General features: G+C 33.2%; 1 protein-coding gene across 1 annotated transcript; it reads left to right on the top strand.

The window, feature by feature from the left end:
* The first annotated feature begins 1,184 nt into the window (after positions 1-1,184).
* On the top strand, positions 1,185-22,788 carry glg1b (golgi glycoprotein 1b). Its single transcript, XM_016292648.1, has 8 exons — positions 1,185-1,571; positions 16,638-16,667; positions 18,055-18,141; positions 19,517-19,732; positions 21,267-21,464; positions 21,651-21,722; positions 21,977-22,163; positions 22,775-22,788. Exons 1-8 carry the CDS (start codon positions 1,248-1,250, stop codon positions 22,786-22,788), a joined length of 1,128 nt encoding a protein of 375 aa, XP_016148134.1. The 5' UTR covers positions 1,185-1,247.
* Positions 22,789-22,794: the final 6 nt, after the last annotated feature.

Raw genomic sequence — 22,794 nt, 5'->3', positions numbered from 1 at the left:
TAAATAATGTAGTGTTATATGCTTAGATAAAACAAATCAGATACAGAGAAGTTTCTGTTGAAATTATCAAATGAATAAACCCGGAACATTTGCAAGTATAATCATAAATAAAAGCAAAGCTGTAATGTTGACATTTCTATGCAGAGGGAGGGAAAGACACTAAATGGATTTTCTCACAGTGCAAATATTGAACATACTTACAGGATGCATTTATAACAATATAAATGCTAAACAGTAGAGTACATCACAAACTACAATAATAATGAAAAAAAAAACATTTATGCACTGTATAAATAGCACATTAGCTTGCCAAGATTAGCCATAAATAATGTAGTGTTATATGCTTAGATAAAACAAATCAGATACAGAGAAGTTTCTGTTGAAATTACTGATAATAACAAGAAACTGCATGTGATCTGTGGAAAAAAATCTGCGGAAATTATGCTAAACTTTTATTTTCTCCCATAAACCAGAGGAAGTGTTTTGAAAAGCCATCAGAACCACTCTTATTTGAACAGTTATTGATTTCTTGTTCATGCAGGTTCAACTATTCAAGTTTGTCATCTGAAATCAGCATTTCCAAGAATAGAATAGAATAGGCAAGTTTATATCTGTACCACATTTAATTCTCTGACTCACAATCCAAACTATAATATTTAAGGTTATTTATTATTATTAATTTTCACATAAAATGATTATGATATATTATATTATTATACAACAAATAAATGCATTTTAAACAAATAAACAAACTTGAAGACTTAAAGGTTATAATACAGACCAAATTATGCCTCATATCTAACACCACAAACAGCACACAGAAAGTTATGATTCACATGATTTCAGTAGTAACATTGGATGTTTTTTATGGAGTCTGCAGTCAGCAGTGAAGTGATCTCCTCTGAGCTGATCTCTCATCAAGTCTCGATATTACTGATCCCACTATGACGAAGGCCAGCCTGATGAATATTAATTTAGTCTTGTGTTCAGACGTTGCTCGGTAACATTCTCAACATAATTAATATTCACAATCCGTGCCTTCCGCATAGTACGATTCGACAGGTGTTCGAGGCTTATTTACAAACGTCAGTAATTCAGCCAATCAATAAAGCTTACTGGGCTCGCGTCACATGGCTCATTAATATTCATGAGCACAGCCTTCGCCGTAGTGGGTTTGGCCGCTCAGCGCTGAGTCTTCAGCAGCAGGAGGAGAGAGAGGAGCTCGATTCAGCTGTTTGTGGCCGAAGATGGCGGAGTGTGGACGTGTTCAGCAGCAGCTGCTCCTCTTGTCTCTCTGGCTTCTCACCGTACAGGCTCTTAAACCTCTTCCAGGTTTCGGGAATGTCCGTCCTCCGGCTGCAGCTATGCACCAGCAGTTCAGAGCCGCGCTACCGAATCCCGGGAATAACGCCGCCGCCCCCGCCGCGTCCTCCGGTTCTCAGTCTAGAAGAACCACCGGCTGGAAGCTGGCAGAAGAACAGGCCTGCCGGGACGACGTGACCCGGCTGTGTCCAAAACACACCTGGACAAATAACCTGTCTGTGCTGGAATGCCTGCAGGACAAGAAGGAGGTGAGCAGGACCCCTAATGATGATGATGATTGTATATAATGTGTGTATAATAATTATTAACAAATACATAATAATGATATCATTTTATATAAATAAATGTAGTATTTTATTTTATTATACTAATTAGAATTAATATTTGTAATTTATAATATATTATAAATATTTTATCTTATAATTTTAAATAATTGCATTTTCATATATTAATAGGATTATTTATTTATTATTACTATATAATTGTATTATTGATAATAGTAACATTTGTGATTTTATTATGATGATTTTTATTGTTTTTATTATTATAAACTTGAACGCAGGGTGAATACTTTTATCTCCTATTATTTGGCTTTTTGAATTTCACACTGATTAGTGAAGTTGAGAGGATATAAGCTTTCCAGATCCAAACTCCTATTGAAACATTCAGTTCATTTATTATCAATGTATCCATTTATCTATTCGTTTATAGCCGATATTAAAGGCTTCAGAAAAGGCCTTGTTGTCTGTCTGCCCTCTGAAGACCAAGGATGCCCATAACACCTGATGAAAGCTAAATGTGAGCATTCCTGTTTATCTCAGTAGCAGCTTCTCAGTTCTGCTGCCAGGCTGTTTCCAGCCAATCATTTGAGCTGTAAATATCACGTGACTAATTACTGTGGAGCTGCAGGAAAATGACATCCTGACAATGACGATTGACTCTCTCAAGCCCTTCACAATAATGTTCTCATTAGAATGTTATATACATGACATTCCCAATCATAGTTATTAATGTTGTGCACTGCTGTTTGGGCTGCGTGTGCTGAGCTAAAGATGATCACCGGTAAACTGAAGCGCTCTTTTTAACTTAACCAAACGCATTCTATATGAGATAAATCAGATATACATCAAATAAACACAATATTACAATGTACAATTGCACAAAAGGCTGCAAACGAACAGCGCGCATCTGAAGTGTCTCTGAAGGAAATAATGCATTATTTATCGGCTTTAAGATATCGGCCAAATTTTCTTATCAGGCCGATACCGATAACAGAAAAAATGAGCCGATATGGGCCGATACCGATATGGTGGCCGATATATCGTGCATCCCTACTGGTGACTAGAATCAACTTCCTCATGGAGTCTTTAATTGCAGGTGCATACGCTCTGAATGGATATTTAAATCTATATATAGGTATGCAAACGTTTACATTTTTCTTCGGCTTTTATATAGCTGCACAAGCACAGACCTTTAATGTGGATTGGACTAATTTAAGAACAAGTTTAAAATCTAGTAACTAGATTTGTCTTTTGTAGTTTGCCATGCCGTGCTGTTTGACACAGTGACCTAGATGAGGAAACTTTTGTTCAGACACAGCAGATGCCCTGCGATAAGTTTATTGTTGGAATAAAGTTTGATCGGCATGATCAAACTCTTACAAATAAGCCAATAAAACGTACAAAATCCATCTAATATGTACACAAATCGAACTAATAATCTAACAAAAGGAGAATTCTGAAACACTTTCCAAGCGCTCAGTGACCAGGGGGTGTCAAGCACCAACAATAACATTATTATTATTATTATTATTATTATTATTATTATTTATACTTTATTGTCTTTTCATTCAATTCATTTCTTTTATAAAGTAATTCTTCACTTTTTCTTCTCCTTTATTTTCTTTAAAAAAATAGTTTTGTGGTAATATAAATATTAAAGTCTCATATTATCTCATATATTATCTCATATAGTCTCAATAAAGCTTTGTGTGTGTGTGTATATATATATATATATATCAAGTTTTCTATAGCCATGCAGTAGTTTTGTGTGATAAACAGATTGTCTCTGAAAAACAGTCACTAGATATGCAAAAACAATGGTTTATGACACTTGTCTTGATGCAACGTATTTGAATATATGCAAATTAATTTAAATTCGAGAGCTACTTTATCAGTGTGTAATTTGTTTACACTTTACACAGACTTTACACAAACGTATCATGTGGCTGCTCACCTGTAATATAGTGTACAAGTCAAACTAACTACTTTTAAAGGGTTAGTTCACCCAAAAATGAAAATTCTGTTATTAATTTATCACCCTCATGTCCTTACAAACCAGTAAGACCAGTAAAGAACATAAATTAAGATGTTTTTGATGAAATCTGAGAGCTTTCTGACCCTGCATAGACAGCAATGTGACATCAGCGGTTCAACCGTAATTTTGTGATGCTACAAGTATACTTTTTGTGTGCAAAGAAAACAAAAATAATGACTTTATTCAACAATTTCTTCTCTTTTGTGTCAGTCCCTAGATAATAAAAATGCAGCATGCTTCTTCCTCATTTGTGTTCCACAGGAACAAGAAAGTCCGTCTTTATCTATGCAGTAGACCTAAGATGTGTATGCACATTAAACATGAGCCATATTTCTTAAGCATTTGTTTTGTGCTGTTTTAAGCTGCTCCTGCCTCACTGCTTGGCTCTGATGATGCATCACTTTTCATCTGGCAATCACAAGGGCCAAGGTTCATTTGCAACTAGACACAAATTCTTTTAGGCTGAAGAATATCTTAGAGCAGCAGTTTTCTCTACTGGACTTTCACAACCTCTTGAGCTTCTGTTTAAATTAGGGCTGTCAAAATGGCTGAAAAACTACATTTGAATTTTTTACAATATTCGAATTAAATTCGAATTTAAAAGGCATAATTTCAGTTGGGGGAAAAAAAGCTTTTGGCTTCTCTCCTGAGGCCACAAGAGGGCGCATCAAGCAAAATATTATGCACTTTTCTTCAAAGCATAATAAAATAACATGACTATCTTTGAAAAAAAGTGTACATTGTTTAAAATAATGTTTATAAACCATATATAATTAATAAAGTTGCTTAAACAATTAGAAACAAAACGGCATCATGCATGTATGTTTATACAAGTATTCGAGTTTAATACAAAATACCGAAAACCAATCACAAATAGTACTTTCCTTATTTAAAAACGTCAGAGGCAGTGGAATGGGGAAAACCGCCATAAAGTCTTGAGACATGTTTTTTAAAAGTTGAACTTACATTCATTTTACATAGCTTTCTAAACATGCGGCTCTCTTGTGCGAGACGCGAGTGCAACGGTGATAGATGTCCCTCTAGAAAATGTGATAAATATGCGTTCTGTGTGAACGGCTTGGTTTCAGTTTTGACGTAAATAACATCTCCGCATTGATTGTTCTCTTTTTTTGCAATATTTTGAATGAACAACGTAGCAGCGCCGCATCTAGCGGGTTCAACTAGTTAGGCTAAAAAAGCATTAAAATGCATTGACACTTACATGGTCATCGCATCTCGTGTGCCACTGATAAGGCTGCCTGACATACACCTAAAATGTGGATTTTTATTTTAAATTCGACGAATCTTCGAAATTCGTTAAAAAAAAATTTGACAGCCCTAGTGTCTTATATTGGAGTCTCCCCCACAGGATGCTAAAATCCAGCTCTCATCGTTACAGTCACTTTAAACCCATATTGATGGCACTATGCCTCTCTCTCTTCAGTAATTCACAGACTCAGACCTCTCATTAGTGTTGAAGCGAGGTCTTGCTCTCTGGTCCATGATAACTAATTTCAACACCTGAGGGACATTTCAGATGGTGGTCTGTCTGAAGCACCACTATTATGTGTGTCCCATTAAGGGTGTCAAATCTTTGTTTCGTTAGCCTTGATATGCAATTGGATGTTCGTTTCGAGTTCATTTCTTTTTAATCAACTATTCTTGCCTCTGAAAATTAAAATGAGGGTGACTGAATGTCGTGCTCTGATGTATTCAGTGGTAATATGCTGATATTAATTGGTCTAAATGCTGTCTAAAATGAGCAGTATGTGCACATGGTGTGTGTAGCTTGCAGAGAATCTCTGAATGTGTTTGAAATCATTTCAAATGAATAGCCTTCATAAGTCTATAGATGATAATGATGAACCTACATTTACAAGAATATACATTTTAGAAGTGCAATATATTTTCTGGTACATATATATATATATATATTTATTAGTATTATTTTATACAAACACAACTTTTTATTTTTAATTAATTTTTTGGAAATGCAATATTCTGGACATATCTGGATATATGTATCATAGTGGTATATATGGAAAGTATTTTTTTTTTATTTTTTTTTTAGATGTTTGCAGTACTTTTTGGGCATGTATCATGGCATTATATATGTATAGTATTTATTAATTAAAAAAAAATTTGGGAGGATTGCAATACAGGTTTTGGGCAAGTATTGTGGTAGTATATGTATATATTTATAGTATTTATTTATTTTTATGTTTTGTTTATCCACAAATTCACAATTTAAACAAGTATCATGGTAGTATATAGAGTATTTATTAATTTATTTGTTTATTTATTTATTTTGGAAAAGTTTTTTGGACCAGTAACTTGGTAATATGTATTATATGCATAGTAATCAAACAATGCGATGATATATGTGACACTGGACCACAAAACCAATCTTAAGTCGCTGGGGTATATTTTTAGCAATATCCAAAAATACATTGTATGGGTCAAAATTATTGATTTTTCTTTTATGCCAAAAATCATTAGGATATTAAGTAAAGATCATGTTCCATGAAGATATTTTGTAAATTTCCTATTGTAAATATATTAAAACTTAATTTTTGATTAGTAATATGCATTACTAAGAACTTCATTTGGACAACTTTAAAGGTGATTTTTCTCAATATTTTGATTTTTCTTGCACCTTCAGATTCCAGATTTTCAAATAGTTGTATATCGGCCAAACAACCATACAGCAATGGAAAGCTTATTTATTCAGCTTTCAGATGATGTATAAATCTCAATTTCGAAAAATGGACCCTTATGAGTGGTTTTGTGGTCCTGGTCACATATATGCAAAAGATCCACTACAAGCATCCATGCCAACAGCAACCCTTTGGTTTTGGCATTGGCAGCAGATAGAAGATGATAATTATGCTAGCATGAATGAATCATCAAGACAAGCTGTAAGCTCGTCTCGCAGCCTTTCCTCCTGCACCGCATGCCAAGTTCATTTGCCCGCGAACGGTTGCTTCAGCAGACCTGACCGCAGCTCTAATTATTGGGATAATTGCTTTGCAGAGGCTCGGTAACAGCTGTGGCCTTCTGAAGAGGTAAATGATGTCCATAAATCTCTTACTCAATCTCCCTGAGGTCAGACCCCTTCAGGTCGGTCTTTTTTTTGCGAACGAGCCCTTGCAAACGCTTGAAGGCTGGAGGTAAGGTGGTTGTGGCACAGCTGCAGCACGTCTGTCTTACTTTAATTAGCATTTTTAGCAGGTTCCTCTACTGGTGGGACGCCGTGGTGGGTTTGTTGTAAACAAAGCAGCTAGCGTGACTGATATGAGACCCTCCCGTGGGGATCCGGGGCTGAGATCCTGATAAAGTAAACCAAAGAGCTTAGCTCTTAATCAAACATTTGTTTGATATAGTGGAATCGAATGAATGAGGCAGATAAGCTATTGTCTCTTTGCATTTTTTCAGACTACACTTAAGCAACCTTATTTTTGGTTTGTGTATATTTTTGTTGGCTGTAAAGCTGGAAATATCAGTGTGAGACTAATCTGAATCTGAAATGAAGTGGAATGAACTCATTCAGTGTCCCGCTGAGAGGGAGACCACATGTTTTATGGCTTTGACAGCTCTTTAAGACACCATAGCGTGAAGTTAACAGACATAATGTCTGTTGATGTTGGTAGATGGTTAGTTATTTTATTTAAACAAAAAGAAAGGAGGATGATAAGTTATGACTCCAAAAATCATAAAAGGAAAAAATAAGAAATTCTGTTTTGTGACCTATATGAGATTATTTTCATGTAAGTTAAAAATGTTTTGTCTCTGATTTCTCATTCATTCTTATGCATATCAAAGTTTGTTGTATTTCTCATTATTCTCAATAGTGATTCTTAATAGATTCTCATTACTGTAATTCATAATTTTTTTTTACTTAATCAGCCTTAATTAAACAAATACAATCCTATTTTACAAATGTTTTTATTTACATTTTTTTGATGTTGTTATTATATTTCATAGAGGTTTTTTGGGGGCATTATTGCAATAAGATTTTGGAAAATGTGATTCATTTTAATGCAAAATAATGTTTCTATAATTGAATTGACTTGACTTTGGAATTTCGAGAAGAAATTTTATAGAGATTTTTTTGTTTGTTTTGCATTATTGCAATAAGATTATTCCTATTTCATAGAGATTTCATAGAGAAATTGCATATAGATTTATATATTTTTTTGCAATAAGATTTGGGTAGCAAAAGGTGGCAAATATGGTTCTAAAAATAGGCCTTTTTTCTTCAAGCAACATCCAATTTCCTTTTTCTTTCTTTGGAATTTTGTGATGAAATTTCATGGAGAGTTTTTTTTTTTTTTTTTTTTTTTTTCATTTCCAGAAAGAGTTTGGTTTTTTTTTTTTTCTTGTATGTTGGGTAGCAAAAGGTGGCAAATATGGTTCTAAAAATAGGCCTTTTTTCTTCAAGCAACATCCAATTTCCTTTTTCTTTCTTTGGAATTTTGTGATGAAAATTTTATGGGGGGTTTTTTTTTTTTTTTTTTTTTGCAGTATTGCAAAAAGATTTGTCTTATTTCATTTGATTGTATTGCAAAATAATGTCAGTAATTAAAAATCCGATTTCTTTTTTCTTTCTGTAGAATTTCGGGATGAAGTATAACTCATTATGACTCAGACATGGTTTCAAAAGATTCACTTTGTAATTAGTGAGGGTCAGCATTGAATAATTGCTTTCATTTTGACTAATGGTGCAGAAATCCTGTAATGGCTTGAACAAAGGCCAGTCACTGACAGCTGTTGTCAGAGGAAAAGCTATCAGATATCATTGTTTTGATTTTGACTGTCAGTATCAAATATTGCAATCACAAAAATGAGCTTGCAGGACCGCAATCATGTGGCAGTTCTTCAGCCAGTCTTTTTTCGGTTGTCAGCATCAATCAAAGGCATGACATGTTTTTGACCTCTCGACTGATGTTTGGCCAACTTTTGTTGCTTTTTGATGACAGTGAAAAACGATTTAGAATTGCCAGCCAATCTTTGTCTTCCCTGGTACGGACAAAACTGAGGATGCTGCTATTCTCTACAGCAGCTTTGATCCATTCATTTAACAGACTCGAAACATTATTAAAATAGAGATCATGGGCGTTTTCGTTTAAGGGTTAGAATTTTACTGATGTGAAGATTATTATACAGTGTGACTTCCAATTCTTTGAACTAAGTTGTCACCTAAAAATAAACATCCTACAGGCTGTTTCCGTCTTGTTAGCTTTGTCACATAAAAGATTTAGCACACGTGGCAATGAGGAACATCTGTTCTTGTTTACCTCTGTAGTGGAAGAACAGGTGGAAAGCATGTAACACTCTAAATGATTTTCAGAAGTTTTTCATGTCTTCTTGTAGTGATATGATTAAGTGTACGTGCAATATCAGAATGACAGACAATCCATTTGTGTGTATATATATATATATATATGTATATAATATTAATGGAATACACAAATTAAAACAATACAATTTATTAATTAAATGGCTGATCATTAATATATTACAGATTTGTGTTAACAAATTAACATTGAATAATTATGCATAAAAATGCAATTACATAAAACAGACACACACACACGTATGAAACATATTATAATATATTTAAATGTATAATATAATATATGCACTATAAATAAATAATTATTAATTCAAAACACAATAAATTACCATAATTGCATATTTAGTTGTTTTGCGCGCATGCACACACACACACACACACACACATACCTCCTGGTATAGAAAAGAATCACCCCCTTTAAAATAATCACATTTTGTTGCTTTGCAGCCTGAAATGAAGAGAGTTTTTGTTTTATCCAGCTGTATTTACTCAGTGCAGCTTATGAAACCAACAAAAAAAAACGGAATTACTGAATTGTTAAACGTAAGACTCAATCAGGTGTCACTAATCATCTTCTTTCAGTCCTTGCTAGTCAAAAACTGTGTCTGTCTCCATTTCAGGCTGCAAAGCAACAAAATGTGATTATTTTAAAGGGGACTGATTCTTTTCTATATGTATATATACACACAATTTAATGATAGCAATGACACCAGTTTTATTATTATTATTGAATAAATTCATTACACAATAAATGACCATAATCGCATATTCAGTTATTTTGCATAAACAGGGGTCTGATTTTATTTTTGGCTTATTTATAATTTTGCAATATGCATAAAGATTTCATGTACACACAAACACAAAAAAATTAATTATTAATATTATAATTTATATTTCTGTGTTTGCATGCATATGTATGTGACTCTACCAAGTAAGTCTGTTTTATTAGGAAAAAAAATTATATTATAAATATGCTATATATATATTTTTTTTTTTTTTGAGTCAGTAAAACAAACCTGGTTTTGACAAAAACAGACAAAATAGTGATGAAGGCTATCTACAACATATTTTACTTAAGAATTACAGACAGTACCTAAGCCTTCATTTGTATATTTTTATGTAATGTTTTTTTTTTTCCTCGAAGTACACAAAGAGAATGAGGGACCTGCTGTTTCTCACTCAGAATACAGATAAGCTCGCTGTAGAATCACTCACTCTGTTTTCCTGCGTTATCTCCACATTCACTCTCACACACAAGGACGGATGTTTTATTCCCTGAAACTGCATCTCACTGAACAGAAACCAGAGGCGAACAGGCACTGGGTCGTCCTCTCTCGTCGTGCTGTGATTATTGCACTTGGCAGACCGTTAAGTGGTTGTGCATTACCACTGTTCCCACTGTGTCTGCTTCTCCTGTGACACTGCACACAGTCTGTTTAGATCTGCAGAAATTGTTTCAAATAATGTCACAGGAATATACCAGGTTCAGTAGTTAAGCTAAATTTTGACAGCATAATGTTTTTAACCACAAACATTTCTTTCAAAAAGCTAGAGTCTGGTTTACAGCAGTGTTATTTTAGTATCATTTACATAATTATATATTATTTATGCTATTATGGTTTTTTATTAATATTTTGAATTAGCTTTTATTTTTATGTTTTCAGTTTTTTATTTTGTTTTGTATGTAATTGTTTTATATTTAGAGTTTAAATTTTAATTTATAATTTTTTTAAATATTCCTAATTAGGTTTAGCTTATTTTTTATTTCAGTTTCAATTTTTATTTATTTCCAGTTAATAACTTTAGTGCATGAACTTGAGCAAGATTTGTAATTTTTGTTCAGTTTTGTTTTTCATCTGATATTTAAAAATTTAGTTTATTTCAGCTTTATTTAAATTAACAAATGTTTTTAATAGTTTTAGTTTTAGTTGATAATAACTCTGATTTACAGAGAGACATACAATATAAGTGAATGGACGTTAGTGTTAAAATACAGTATTTGTAGTACAGCCACAAAATCGAAACAATATTCATGTTTTACTGTGAAATCACTTCATAACCTAAATTAGATCCAATTTTACAACTTGACAAGAGGATGCCATAAACAAAACAATAAAGGTATGTTGAAACGATGAGAACGACTTTACGGCTCACAAAATACCTACGTTTTAAATGCTTTTATAAAATTATAAACGGCACATTGCTGCTTTTGAATCCTTTAGAAATCAGCCCCATTCACTTCCACTTTAAATGCTTTACTGTAACCTCAATTTTAGTTTTTTTAAAGGAAACAAGGGATGAGTGAAAATTAATTAATGGTTATCAACATTACAATTACAAAGAGTTTCCGGGAGGTGAAAAGGAGCTGGTGGTAGTAATGTACCTGGGTTTCTCTGAAGGCATGAATATTTTAGGTGAGGTGATTTCTTTTCATTAGTTTCAGTCAGAGCAAAAAAAAATTAGTTTATCATGTGCATGGTATTAATTGTGTACTTTAATGCTTTGCTCCTGAGATTTACTACAAATTCCACTTTAAATGCTTTACTGTAACCTCAATTTTAGTTTTTTTAAAGGAAACAAGGGATGAGTGAAAATTAATTAATGGTTATCAACATTACAATTACAAAGAGTTTCCGGGAGGTGAAAAGGAGCTGGTGGTAGTAATGTACCTGGGTTTCTCTGAAGGCATGAATATTTTAGGTGAGGTGATTTCTTTTCATTAGTTTCAGTCAGAGCAAAAAAAATGTGTTTATCATGTGCATGGTATTAATTGTGTACTTTAATGCTTTGCTCCTGAGATTTACTACAAAATTGATTATTATATGTGACCCTGGAGCACAAAACCAGTCTTAAGTCGCTGGGGTATGTTAGAGCAAAAAAAAATTAGTTTATCATGTGCATGGTATTAATTGTGTACTTTAATGCTTTGCTCCTGAGATTTACTACAAAATTAATGGTAACACTTTACAATAAGGTTCATTAGTTAAACATTAGTTAATGTATTAACTAACATGAACTAACCATGAGCAATACATTTGTTACTGTATTTACTAATCTACGCTAACGTTAGTTAATAAAAATACAGATGTTCATTGTTAGTTCATGTTAGTTCACAGTGCATTAACTAATGTTAACAAGATTTTAATAATGTATTAGTAAATGTTGAAATTAACATGAACAAAGATTAATAAACGCTGTATAAGTGCAGTTCATTATTAGTTCATGTTAACTAATGTAGTTAACTAATGAACCTTATTGTAAAGTGTTACCAAATTAATCATTATATGTGACCCTGGAGCACAAAACCAGTCTTAAGTCACTGGGATATATTTGTAGCAACAGCCAAAAATACGTTGTATGTGTCAAAATTATAGATTTTTCTTTTATGCCCAAAATTATTAGGATATTAAGTAAAGATCATGTTTCATGAAGATATTTTGTTAATTTCCTACTGTAAATATATTAAAACTTAATTTTTGATTAGTAATATGCACTGCTAAGAACTTCATTTGGACAACTTTAAAGGTGATTTTCTCAATATTTAGATTTTTTTGCACCCTCAGATTCCAGATTTTCTAATAGTTATATCTCGGCCAAATGTTGTCCTATCCTAACAAACATCATAACACATACATCAATGGAAAGCTTATTTCTTCAGCTTTCACATGATGTATAAATCTCAATTTCGAAAAATTGACCCTTATGACTGGTTTTGTGGTCCAGGGTCACATATATCAAAACGGTCATTAATCCATATGGAACAGAACCCAAACAGTAGCCATAAATGTTTCTAGAGAGCTTTTTTTTTGTACTTGTCACTGCATGTATCACTTGCATCAAGCCTCTCAGACATATTTTTTCAAACCATGGGTCAGCAGTTTGCTCCATTATATGTTGCTTCATAAAAGCCTAAAAAAAAAATTCCAACATGTTTTCAGATTAGTTTTGTTTGTGATTTGAGGTAAAAAAAAAAATAGACTCCGATCTGAAACCCTGCTTGCAGCTACACTATCCGTTGTGGTGTTAGTTTTTAGGAAAAGAAGAAATGCACTGGTACATTTGAAGACATTTCCAAATATAAGTTTTAAAGAAATTAATTTTAATTAATTTTATTCAGCATTGATGCATTAAATTGATCAGAGACAGTAAAGATGTATAATATTTCAGAAGATTTTTATTTCAAATAAATGCTGTACTTTTGAACTGAAAAAAAAACAAAACATAAAAATATATTACAAAAATATTAGGCAGAGCAACATTGATAATAATCAGAAATGTTTCCTGAGCAGCAAATCAGCATATTAGAATGATTTCTGAAGGATCACGTGACACTGAAGACTGGAGTAATGATGCTGAAAATTCAACTTTGATCACAGCAATAAATTACATTATAATAAAAAACTGTTTTATTAATATTTCACAATATGATTTGTTTACTGTATTTTTGATCAAATAAATGTAGCCTTGGTGAGAATAAGAGAGTTCTTTTAAAAACTTTAAAAAATCTAACCAACCGCAAACTTTTACATGGTAGTGTAGATGAAATTAAACAGTATTATAAGAAGGAAGTTTGGGAAAAGACTTTGTCCCTATTGTAAAAAAAATTCTCTTCCTTTTTAATTACTTGTCAGAGTGTCTTATTTTGTAGTCCTGCAGCAGAACTTCTTTCAGACTACTGAAGCCTCTTTCATCAGAGCAGAATCTCACCAGGGACTGTGATTGTGATAACTCGAATTGCACAGAAAAACCTACATTTGATCCAGACAAGTTCATAAAGAGCTGGAGAGGCTTTGGTTATTATTTTTATTTTTATTTCTTTTGAAAGTCGTAAGAAAGCTTATTGTGATAGAAACTGTTTGTCAACCTAGATTTTATTTATTGTTCAGTCCATATTGCCTGATGTGCATTATGGGAAAAAATGGTCCAGTGATCTATAATATTTCCTTCCACAGACTGACTCACAAGGTTTAGAAGATAACTGATATTCTTCACATTGAGACCATTGGCATCTCAACTGTTCCACCCGCCTGACCGCTGCTCACTGCTGTGAGATCCTAAACACATGCCTTGATACTTTTATTTCTTTAATTAATCACAGGATACATGAAACAAATAAACTGAAAAAGTCACTGAAGATTGATGTCACTAATAAAAACTGCAGTGATTTTACTGTAGGTTCAACAATTAAATCCCAGCGGACTTCTGTGAAGTCTTAGGTAGCGATGATACAAAGCCTGATTCGATAATACTTTTTTATTGAGCCGGTTTATTGAACCAAACCATCTGAATTCAACCTTTATCACATTAATAGGGGAAAGCAGGCAATGTGTAATCTCACAGAATCAATAGTTGATCCATGTACGCCCCGGCCAGCCGGGAATCACAGAGCCCTGACGTACGAATAGAAATATCCTGTCCTGGCTGGCGACGAGGAACCGGATGATTGATCTGGGTGTGGTTCCTGAGCTCAAATATCAGCCTGTTCCTATTTAGGGCCTGTGCTGTGTTAACGTGCTTCTGCTGTGATATCATCTTCAGATCCCCTTCAAGAACACTGACCATGAATCTGTTTAGTTGTTTTATGTGGGGTACTAGTTTTATCAGCTGTTGGTTTAGTGCGATGAAGATTTACTACACATGCTTCTTTATTTTTAATGCATGAACGTCATAAAAACACCCCAAAATCAAGAGGAAAATCATTTTAAAAATGTATTGTATAAATTTGATAAAATAATGTCATGTTGTGTATGTATATGTGTGTGTGTGTGTATATTGTTGTTGTGTATATATATGTGTGTGTGTGTGTATATATATATATATATATATATATATATATATATATATATTACATTTTATAATAATTTAAAGTTTATATATTTATAATATAATATTTATTTGATAAGTATTATTACCATTTTTGTTGTTGTTATATGTTTATATATATGTGTATATATATATATATATATATATCTATATATCCTAATTGTTTTTAGATTTGATCAATTTTTACGTTTATTTTTTATGAATTTTGTAAAAAAAAAAATATATATTCTATATTCATACATTTGAGATTAAAAAAATATCGGTATCGGTTGATATTGGTCAGTGCATTGGATTGTGTCATTTCCCCTATTTTTATTTTATTTATTATTTTTTGTTATTATTTTATTTTATTTATTTGTTTTTATTTGTTGTTTTTTACATTTATTTTTATGATATGTATTTGTTTATTTTGTAGAAAAATGACTTGTATCTGTTTTTGACAGGGTTTGCATGATTCACTGTAATGTTGTTTCTGAAGATGCTTTTTAAATGTCAGCTTATGGATCCCATTTAAATCCAGGACCACATACTCATCAGTCTGTGCACCTGGCATCTTTACTTCAAATATTTTTGCTCTGTAAGATCAGTTTCAGTTCAGGGTTTTTTATATGCACCTATTCTACTCTCCACCAACTTTATAAAATTAAACAGGTTAAACGTGTTGTTTTGTGTCCACACAAGAGGGCATCTGAAGGATGATGCATTACTGTCAAACCATTGTTAGAGCGTTGTATGTGAATACACATTGATTTTTGTCTGACTATGTTGTTGTCGTCCCCTGACAATTGCTAATTGCATTTTCATGCTCTATGAGTCACTCAGCAGTCGTTTACTGTGCTAGGTTAGAGACTGTGCTTATCGACAGTTAGCTGTCAGTGCTCTAACTCAGCCAGAATGAGGAGAAACAGACAGGCTGCTGAAATGATGAATATTGAGGGAGGGAAACTAAAGGTTTGAGAGGTCACAAGGCATTCTGTTTATCTGCTTGAATAATTAAGAGACTTTATTGTTTTGCCATCATTGCTGATACTGTATTGTGTATTTCAGTATGATAGGAACTGTAATTCCATATAAACACAACAGCATCTTTAATTGTTTAACTTTTATTTATAATGCTGTTTTCTGGCATTTGTGTGAGTATGTGGTTTTGTTTGTTTATTTAATTTGTAAAACAAACGTGTTTGCATTGGAAGAGATGTAATACTCTGGCATATAACCAAATTTTGTTACAACTGTTTTTATGTTGAGCTTTTATGATATAAAAAAAGTATATTCTATTTCATACATTTGGGATTTTAAAAAAAGTGTATCGGTATCGGTTGATATTGGACAGTGTATTGGATTGTCATTTCTCCTCTTTTTTTTATTTAATCAGTATTTACATTTATTTTTATGATATTTGTAAATTAAATCAGTCTGTTCTATTTCATAAATTTGGGATTTTACTAAATGTATCAGCATTGGTTGATATTGGAAAGTGCATTGGATTGTCTAATTTCCCCTATTTTATTATTATTTTATTTATTCTTTTTTTAATTCTATTTTATTAATTTGGAATTTTAAAAACGTGTCAGTATTGGTTGATATTGGACAATTTAATGTAATTATTTTATAATAATATTTTATTTTTTATTATATTTATTTTTTATCATTGTTTTTACCTCCATTTACTGCCAGCAATAAAGCTTTATTGGCACGATTAACAATTACAATTCTCAGAGCATAAGCTTCAGTATTGGAAGTCATACAGAATTAATAAGGAGAAGGAAATGAAGGGAAAATTGAAAGACTATAAATTCCCTCTCTCTTTCTTTTACAGGACACCGAGATTGCTGCAGACTGCAACCATGTAAGTACTCAAAAAGGCCTGCCTTTAATAATAATCATCATCAGCGTGCTTCATCATCGTCACAGCTCCACACATCTTTTAAGGTGATGTTCTCTGTTTACAAGACCCTCTGCGCGCACTCAATTCTTTCAGACCAATTCTTTGTAGGTTTACGAGAGAATGCATCAGTAGGATTTAGAGACCAGTAACATCAGAAATTAATTTGGAAAGAATAATGGCCTGATCACCATCTAATCATGGCTGCAGCCCTCAATTAATTTGGTGGGGTCCCAAGAGAGGTATCTGTTTCTGATCTCCTTCTCTAACATTCGTGGCTTTGATGTTCTCATTAAGGCCTCATTGCGAGACCTGGTCCACAAATCAGAGACGAAGAAAATTTAGGCATATGATTCAGGCCTGAGTCACCAATAATTATGATAAAGAAATTATTCTTGCTTTACTTGCTTACATTTATCAGCACTTTTAATCAGTGTCACTGTTAATGTGCAATTATATTACAGAGCTGTGGAGCGTGATACAGGAACTACAAGGTCATTTACTTCAACTGACACCTTTTTGTTTTGAAGAGAACGCTTCATTTTTCTCTCTGAAGTGAAATCAGTTGCTTTCTATTGAGCAGTTACTTCTTGCTCAAACCATAAAACGAACAAAGCATCTCTTCTTTGAACTGCATTGCCAGGCTTGACCTTGGTAAACTTCACGCCTCAACAAAACTAGAGGGTCTTTTGAAAGCACTGACTTGAAGGAATAGTTCACTTAAAAATTAAGATTGTCATTCCAAACCTGTACAACGTTTTTCTTTCAAAACACGAAAGGGAGAAATTGGGGACTGTAGACCGCGCTAATATTTTCAGTGCAGTTATAAACAGTGTTGGGGAAAGTTACTTTTAAAAGTAATGCATTACAATATTGCGTTACTCCATAAAAAAAGTAACTAATTACGTTACTTAGTTACTTTTTATGGAAAGTAATGCGTTACGTTACTTTTGCGTTACTTTAAAATCTGGACAGGGCTTGCTTGTTTGTTTTTAAAATAAAAAAGTAATCTGATTACGTAACTCGTGTTACTTGTAATGCGTTTACCCCCATCACTGCTTATAACCAATACGAACTGAAGCCTTCAAGCTTCAAAAAGTCATGCATATGCCTAGTGTGCTCTGTTTCAAGTCTTCTGAAGTCATACAATAGCTTTGTGTGAAAAATAGATTGAAATGTACATCTTTATTTGCTGATAATCATTCCTTACTGTGAGTTGAAACAGTCTGATTCATAAATGAACCATTCATACCTGTGAACTGAATCAAAAGATTCATTGAAAAGATGAATGAATTCACAAACATCAAAGTCACAATCATATTTCTAATAATGTTGCCTTTCTTTTTTCTAGCTGTTGTGGAACTACAAGTTGAATTTGACCACAGATCCGAAGTTTGAGTCCGTGGCGCTGGAAGTGTGTACGAGCACCATGTTAGAGGTCAGTTTCTGATATTGTTTAATAGTCAATTTACTTATGGTCCTTTGCGCTTCAATTCCTGAACAGTTCAAGCATGCGTTCAACTCGTGTGTACGTAAATGTTTTGTGATTTCAGTTAGGGCGGCACAATATTTTAAAATACAGTTGAAATTGAGGTATGACTTAGTGCTGTAATTACACCAAATACACAAAATAATGTTCTTTTTAGCAACATCATATGACCCCTTTAAATATATGTGCTGCAGATTTCAGGGTGATTTCAGTTCATGATATTAAATATGATATTTATTTCAACGATTCAAAATGGCTTGGTTCATTTACTGTGAATTAACATACTGAAAGACTGTTATTGTGAGCCGTGTATGTGTAAATGAAGAACGTGCCGCACTTTGTTTTGAAATATACAGATACAAAGACTGTACTTATATGGCAGCAAACAACCAAATTAAAAGATTGATGGTTTAAACTTTATGGTTTAAACTATGCTTTAAACTTTTGGAAATTATTTTTATTAAGTCTTTTTTTTTTTTTTTTTTTTTCGAGTACCATAGTGTTATTACAATATATTTATTAGTTTAGCGTTTTTACTTAATAATAATCAGCACAATAAAAAAATTGTTTTAATTATTTTATAGTCATATTTGAATCAGTCAAAAGCAATGGGAATGTGGGCAATGAAAACTCCAGTAGAAAGAGAATTTTCTTTAAAACTCTGTTCACTTTATGGTTGCTAAAATAGGTTTGAGTTGGTTCTTGTACAGAGTATACCTAACTATGAACATTCACATTTTTCAAGTTTTTTCAAAATCTTTGAGCCCTAAAAAGAGGGTTCACACTCAGAATTTTTTTATTTCATGTTATTATTTTCTATACACACTCCCAAAAAATCCCCCCAGTCATTTTAGAATGATTAATCCAAATATATCTATTGGTGAAAATTCCTGTATTTTTTTCATATTGCAATATATATTACAGAAAAAATGCCTTTCCCCCCCAATATCCTGCAGCCCTAATTTCAGTGCAGATGAACCGACGTCTACATTTGTAATGCAGTGTGATTTTTATATTTGACTGCACTCTGAGCTGCCATAATGTAATTAAAATGAATCTCAATAGACAAAGTTTCCCACTAACCTCTTCACACTTTCCCACTATCCTCTTCTCACGTGTGTGTGTGTGTGTGTGTGTGTGTGTGTGTGTGTGTGTGTGTGTGTTTTGATGCACATTTGTGGTTGAATACACAATTTAATTACCATTAGTGAAATTGCCTTGATATTAAATAAGGAATGTAAATTCTTCAACTTCATGTCTGTAGCATTGATCCTTGACTGCTCCATCTCACGGTTAATGAAAGGAGCCTTAATCCGTTTCTCAGCTGAAGGAGTGTGCAGATGAGGAGCGGGGGAAAGGCTATCTGATGCCCTGCCTGGTGGACCACCGTGCCAACATCACAGAACGCCAGTGTCATCAGTACATCACCAAGATGACCAGCATCATCTTCAGCGACTATCGGCTCATCTGCGGCTTTATGGACAAATGCAGAGAAGACATCAACACCCTGCAGTGTGGAAGCATCGCTGTCGGAGAAAAAGTATGCTTGCTTTCCAATAATAGCTGTGAACACTTTGACTGCTTGCCCACTTATAACCGCAAAGCGCTAGAATATCCCTTTGGGAAACCATAGGATGTTGGCTTGGTACCAGATGGCTCTGTGATGTAGTGACTCTGTCGTTCCCGAAATGTCCACATTCCTCCGGGCGTGCTGGAACATGGGCACCCGTTCACCGCACTTGCCTCGTTCCCCCGGGTGCACTCTGCTGAAATAAATTTTGAAAAGTTAACTTTAGACTTGTCTGTTTGTTGACTTAAAATAGCCTAAATAAGCTCAGACTGCCAAACATACAAGATGGCAAGTGAGGGAGCGAAGATTATATTTAGCTGCTTAGTGGGTTTACATATCTTTTAGATGTCTTTTAGATCACGGGTTATGCAGTAATTAGGTACTATTATATGAGTAACTGACAGCTCCTGTTCTGTAGTGCCTTTTGCCTTTAAATATCACTAGTTATTTTGTCATTAGGTTGCATGCCTTAAATTCTGACACTAAATTACTGCGAGTGGGCATTTGAATTATCATCATCAACACTATTTTACAGAGTTATTTGTTTACAGTCGCCTTGGATAGTGTTTTCTCCCGGACCTCAGGAAGTGTTAGTCGTTAAATGCAGGGGCATCACTTTAATTCACGAACCAATGATCTAAAATTGGCAACATTCTTTAGCAGACTTTTTTAGCAAACGTTTATTTATTTATTTATTATTTTTTTAAACATTTATTTATTTGCTATTTTATTTTGCTTTGATATATTTTATAATTTATTTTTATTTATTTATTTATTAGTTTTCCTTACTCTGCCAGTGTTGCTATATTGTTATTAACTAAAACTATTATTTTGAAATAAAGGTGAAAAAAAAAAATCAGATGAAAAACTTAAAAATGAATATTAGAAATGTTGCCTTAGGAACTAGATAAAATAATGTTATGTTGAAGTACTAAAATGACTAAAACTGAAATAAAAATAAATCCAAGCTAAATTGAAATGTTAAAAACAAAGCTAATAAAAATAACAAAAGCATATAAGACATTCCTAAACTTATTATAAATAAAATTTAAAACATATTAATTATATAATAATATTTTAAATATTTTATCAAAAATATATCAAATACAATTCTAAATAATAACAATAAATACTATAATAGAATATAAATAATACTAAAATAACACTGCTCTCTCCCTGCTCTTTTCAGTCTTTCCTATATAAAAAGCCAAAAAGCCCATAAAAAATTTAAAACAGTAAATTAAAAAAAGGAAAAAAAATAAACACTTTTACTTCACATTCTTTTTTTGTCTTGTATTCAAAAGCATCATTGTTAATTTATTTGGTTTTCAGATTCTTTGTAAAATATCTTGCTAGTTTACATTTTTACTTTGTGATAAATTTTTCCTTCCTTCCTTTTATCCCTTCAGTCTAACAGTCTATACCTGTTGTCCCAAAATAAACCCTACGCCAAGCTGTTCCGAGTCCCAAGGCCAAATATTATGTCATTTTTTCTTCTGGTTAGGACCCCCATTCCCAGGGTGAGGTGATTGCGTGCCTGGAGAGGGCGCTGGTCAGGGAGGCAGAGCAGAAGGATAATCAAATCAAGGACGAGTGCAAAAAGGCCATCATGCGAGTGGCCGAACTGTCAGCAGACGACTTCCACCTCGACCGCTACCTCTACTTCTCCTGCCGAGACGACCGGGAGCGCTTTTGTGAAAATGTATGTGTCAGCTTCTCTAATAGTTTCCTCTCATCCATCACGATAACGGCAACCTAATTTGCATACTGTTACTACTCACTACAAGTGTGTACTTTGCTGGAAGGGGGCGGGTTGATCACCTCCAATTGACCTGAATTGACCTGTCAGTGTCTAACATTTTATTTATTTATTTGTTTTTGGTTGCAGACCCAGGTGGGAGAGGGCAGAGTGTACAAATGCCTGTTCAACCATAAATTTGAGGAAGCAATGTCGGAAAAGGTGCGGCACATCTATAGTTACCAATACATTGAATTGAATACCACAGATTATGGGAAATAAACTGAAATTTAAGTTTTTTGTTTCTCAACCAAATCCGTGCAACAACATGTGCACAAAATGTCAGTGTGGGAGGAAAGTGTCTAATCCAAAGTCATAGTCTAGAGAGGAACCCACAGGAATGCTGGTGGTCAGTTTAGTGTATGTGTTTGTCCTGTCTGAGTGTCTGTGTACTTAATAAGCATCTCTGTCCACAGTGCAGAAACGCCCTGACCACTCGGCAAAAGCTCATTGCTCAAGATTATAAAGTCAGTTACTCCCTCGCAAAGGCCTGTAAGGCCGACGTACGCAAATATCATTGTAACCCAGACACCAGCATGCCTCGCGCCCGAGAGGCCAGGCTCTCCTTCCTCCTCCTCTGCCTGGAGTCTGCTGTTCACAGAGGTCTGTTAATATCATACTACAGTTGTACTCTGATATTGGCCAATATTATCTTTTTATTTTTCAGTATTCTTTGATATTGGATATTTCATTGTGCATGTTAATTTTTAATTCTAAACTCATTATTATCATTCATGTTATTATCACACAGTTATTATAAATGTTTACCTTTAGATTAGTACCATATATATATATATATATATATATATACTGTATATATAGGTACATCTCAATATATTAAGCCGTGGCAAATACTAAAGGTTTTATATTTTATTTTTCAGTATTGTTTGATATTGGGTTTTTAATTGTGCATGTTATTTTTTCTTTGATTATTATTCATTATTATTATTATTATTACCATATGATTATTATTCATATTTACATTTAGACTAGTACCATATTAGTAGAAGAACTAAATTCACTTACATCACAGGATTTATTTGGGTTGAGATACCATTCCTGTAGAAATTAATCCTCTTGACCTAATGCTTTGTTTAAAGCATCGATACAGTCTTTCTCTCACAGGCACCATATAAAACTGCAGTGGATTTAGAGGAGAGAGTCAAATCCAATTAAGTGTGCGTGAGGTGTAAATGTGTTACTCTTTTTCTAAGAGGAAGAAAGATGAACAGAC

Source organism: Sinocyclocheilus grahami, unplaced genomic scaffold, assembly GCF_001515645.1.
Source record: "Sinocyclocheilus grahami isolate Dianchi unplaced genomic scaffold, SAMN03320097.WGS_v1.1 scaffold14.1, whole genome shotgun sequence".
In the NCBI taxonomy this organism is placed as follows: domain Eukaryota; kingdom Metazoa; phylum Chordata; class Actinopteri; order Cypriniformes; family Cyprinidae; genus Sinocyclocheilus; species Sinocyclocheilus grahami.
This window is presented reverse-complemented; position numbering and strand designations above follow the sequence as displayed.

Bases quoted from the DNA above. Each gene is read 5' to 3' on its own strand.
- glg1b (XM_016292648.1), top strand. From the start codon at position 1,248: ATGGCGGAGTGTGGACGTGTTCAGCAGCAGCTGCTCCTCTTGTCTCTC. The intron at 16,668-18,054 runs GTAAGTACTCAA...TCTTTTTTCTAG, and splicing joins TTGCTGCAGACTGCAACCAT to CTGTTGTGGAACTACAAGTT. The intron at 18,142-19,516 runs GTCAGTTTCTGA...TCCGTTTCTCAG, and splicing joins GTACGAGCACCATGTTAGAG to CTGAAGGAGTGTGCAGATGA.